The 2,186-nt window shown below is 37.4% G+C and overlaps 1 protein-coding gene across 1 annotated transcript; it reads right to left on the reverse strand.

Moving 5' to 3' along the window:
- Positions 1–36: 36 nt before the first annotated feature.
- LOC121918263 (pericentriolar material 1 protein-like) lies at positions 37–1,923 on the reverse strand (the record flags this gene model as incomplete). Its single annotated transcript, XM_042444342.1, has 2 exons — positions 37–185; positions 1,700–1,923. Coding segments are annotated over 2 exons (373 nt in total), but the record flags the coding sequence as incomplete, so codon positions are not given.
- Between the last annotated feature and the right edge of the window lie 263 nt (positions 1,924–2,186).

Genomic DNA, 2,186 nt, shown 5'->3' on the forward strand with positions numbered 1-2,186 from the left:
CATTACTAACTTTAACTCAAGTGAAAGTAGTCATACCTTGCTTTTTCATTCAGAACCACAGCCTTCTCTGACTTGTTTACACCTGCTCGAATGTTATTTGGCTGCTTCTGTTCTTTTTCTTCTTCAGACAAAAAGTACTGATCTACATTATCCCGTCCTGCAGCCTCTGGTTCACCCTCATCATCCTACAAAGAAAAGCAGTGTTTTCATGTGTGGTTTTATCGAATAACACATTTACTATACAATTGGTGCAGACTTTACTGCACACTGTTTGTTAAAAAACATCACTAGAATTTAATGATAGTTTAGGATAATTGAGTGGTTCCCAAAGTCTCAGATGGAAGAATCGTAGAGACAAATATATTCTCTATAGGAGACAACTACACAAGCAATTGAAAGTCTTATCGAGTACATTAAATGATCATACCTTCACTGAAATAATTCTAGATAGATCCAATTATGAGGTAATATAACAAACTAGACAATGAGGAAATAGAAATAGTAAAAGAGTTCTCATATCTGGGATCAAATATTGATAGAAATGGGGACTGCAGCCAGAAAATCAGAAGATTGGGGAGTGCAGCTATGAAAGAACTAGAAAAGATTCTAAAATGCAAAGATATACAACTCAGCACAAAAGTTAGAATAATACACGCCATTGTATTCCCCATTACAATGTATGGATGTGAGAGCTGGACAGTTAAAAAAGAAGATAGGAAGAAAATCAATTCATTTGAGATGTGGTGCTGGAGAAATGTGCAAAGGATCCCATGGACAGCCAAAAAGACAAGCCAGAAATCTCCCTGGAAGCCAAGTTGGCAAAACTGAGGCTATCTTTGGGCACATCATGAGAAGGGAAGACTCACTGGAAAAAACAATAATGCAAAGAAAGGTTGAGGGAAGTAGAAAGAGAGGCAGGCTACATGATAGATGGATGGACTCTATTAAAGAAATTGTGAGTATGGGTTTGCAAAAGTTGGGCAGAGCAGTAGAGAGTCTTGGAGATGTCTCATCAGGAGAGTTAACATGGGCCGAGATCGACATTAAGGCAGTTAACAACAACAACAAATGGAACTTTTACACTACACATAATATTACACAGTGCGCCTGGGCCATACGCAGCTTTCAGCTTATACTAAAGCCACACAACGGAAGCAGTAATGCTGTCTGTACACATGGTGTGCGCGCCGCATGCACAAGCCCCATTGTTTTTAATGGGGCTCGAGCATACGCGTAAGGGAAGGGGTGACTGTATATAGACATTCTGTGTGTGTGTGTGTGTGTGTGTAGGGGATATATACTGAATATACTGTTTGGACACTATGTAGCCAAATGAAGTCCCCGTGATTTTGACAGAAGAATTAACCATGCATTCAACTTTCCTTCATAAAAATCAGTGTGCTTTAATTTGTTAGGTTCATATCTTCAAACATCATATTTTTATTGCCTTTTCAAAACTGGAGTCTTGCATACAGTCAGTTTTTCATACAGTCACTGTTAAATATCATTTTGATTTAATTTCAAAACCAGAAGGTATGTACTCTCAGTATTTTCTAGCTGGAAAGCATTTCAACATATACAAAGAAAGCTAATCGTAAACAAATTGGATTATATCATTCTGATTTTCAAAAGAAAACCCAAAACAAAATTACCTCATCTTAAGTAAATGAATAGGCATCGTCATTAAATGAAAACATACCTGTACCATAGCAACTAGATTTTGCAGCTGTCTTAGTTTCTGCTTTGCTGCTATAAGTCTGTTAATCTTTTGCTCAAACTCAGCATCAACAGGTGCCTCATCAGGGATACTGCTTCTATGACTGGATAAGGAAGCTTCACTGGCTCTATCAGCTTCAGGACCAATGTCATCATCCTCACCTTGTGGTATTTCTATACTATCATCTTCTCTATTATAATGACAGTCTTAAAGGGAAAAAAAATAAAATGACTAATTAATTATAGGCAAGGCACACACACACACACACACACATATATATATATATATAAAGAGAGAGAGAGAGAGAGAGAGAGAAACTTTAGTCACAATATTGACCTAAAAACCCTGGGTAGACTTATTCATGGGTCAATGTAAATACTGTACTTAAAACTTTTATCAAAAAAGGAATCATCCCCTGGAGAAAGGTGACAGCTTAATCCCTCCTTGGAGCACCTACAAAAGCAGGACT

This window comes from Sceloporus undulatus, unplaced genomic scaffold, assembly GCF_019175285.1.
Source record: "Sceloporus undulatus isolate JIND9_A2432 ecotype Alabama unplaced genomic scaffold, SceUnd_v1.1 scaffold_7127, whole genome shotgun sequence".
Taxonomy (NCBI): domain Eukaryota; kingdom Metazoa; phylum Chordata; class Lepidosauria; order Squamata; family Phrynosomatidae; genus Sceloporus; species Sceloporus undulatus.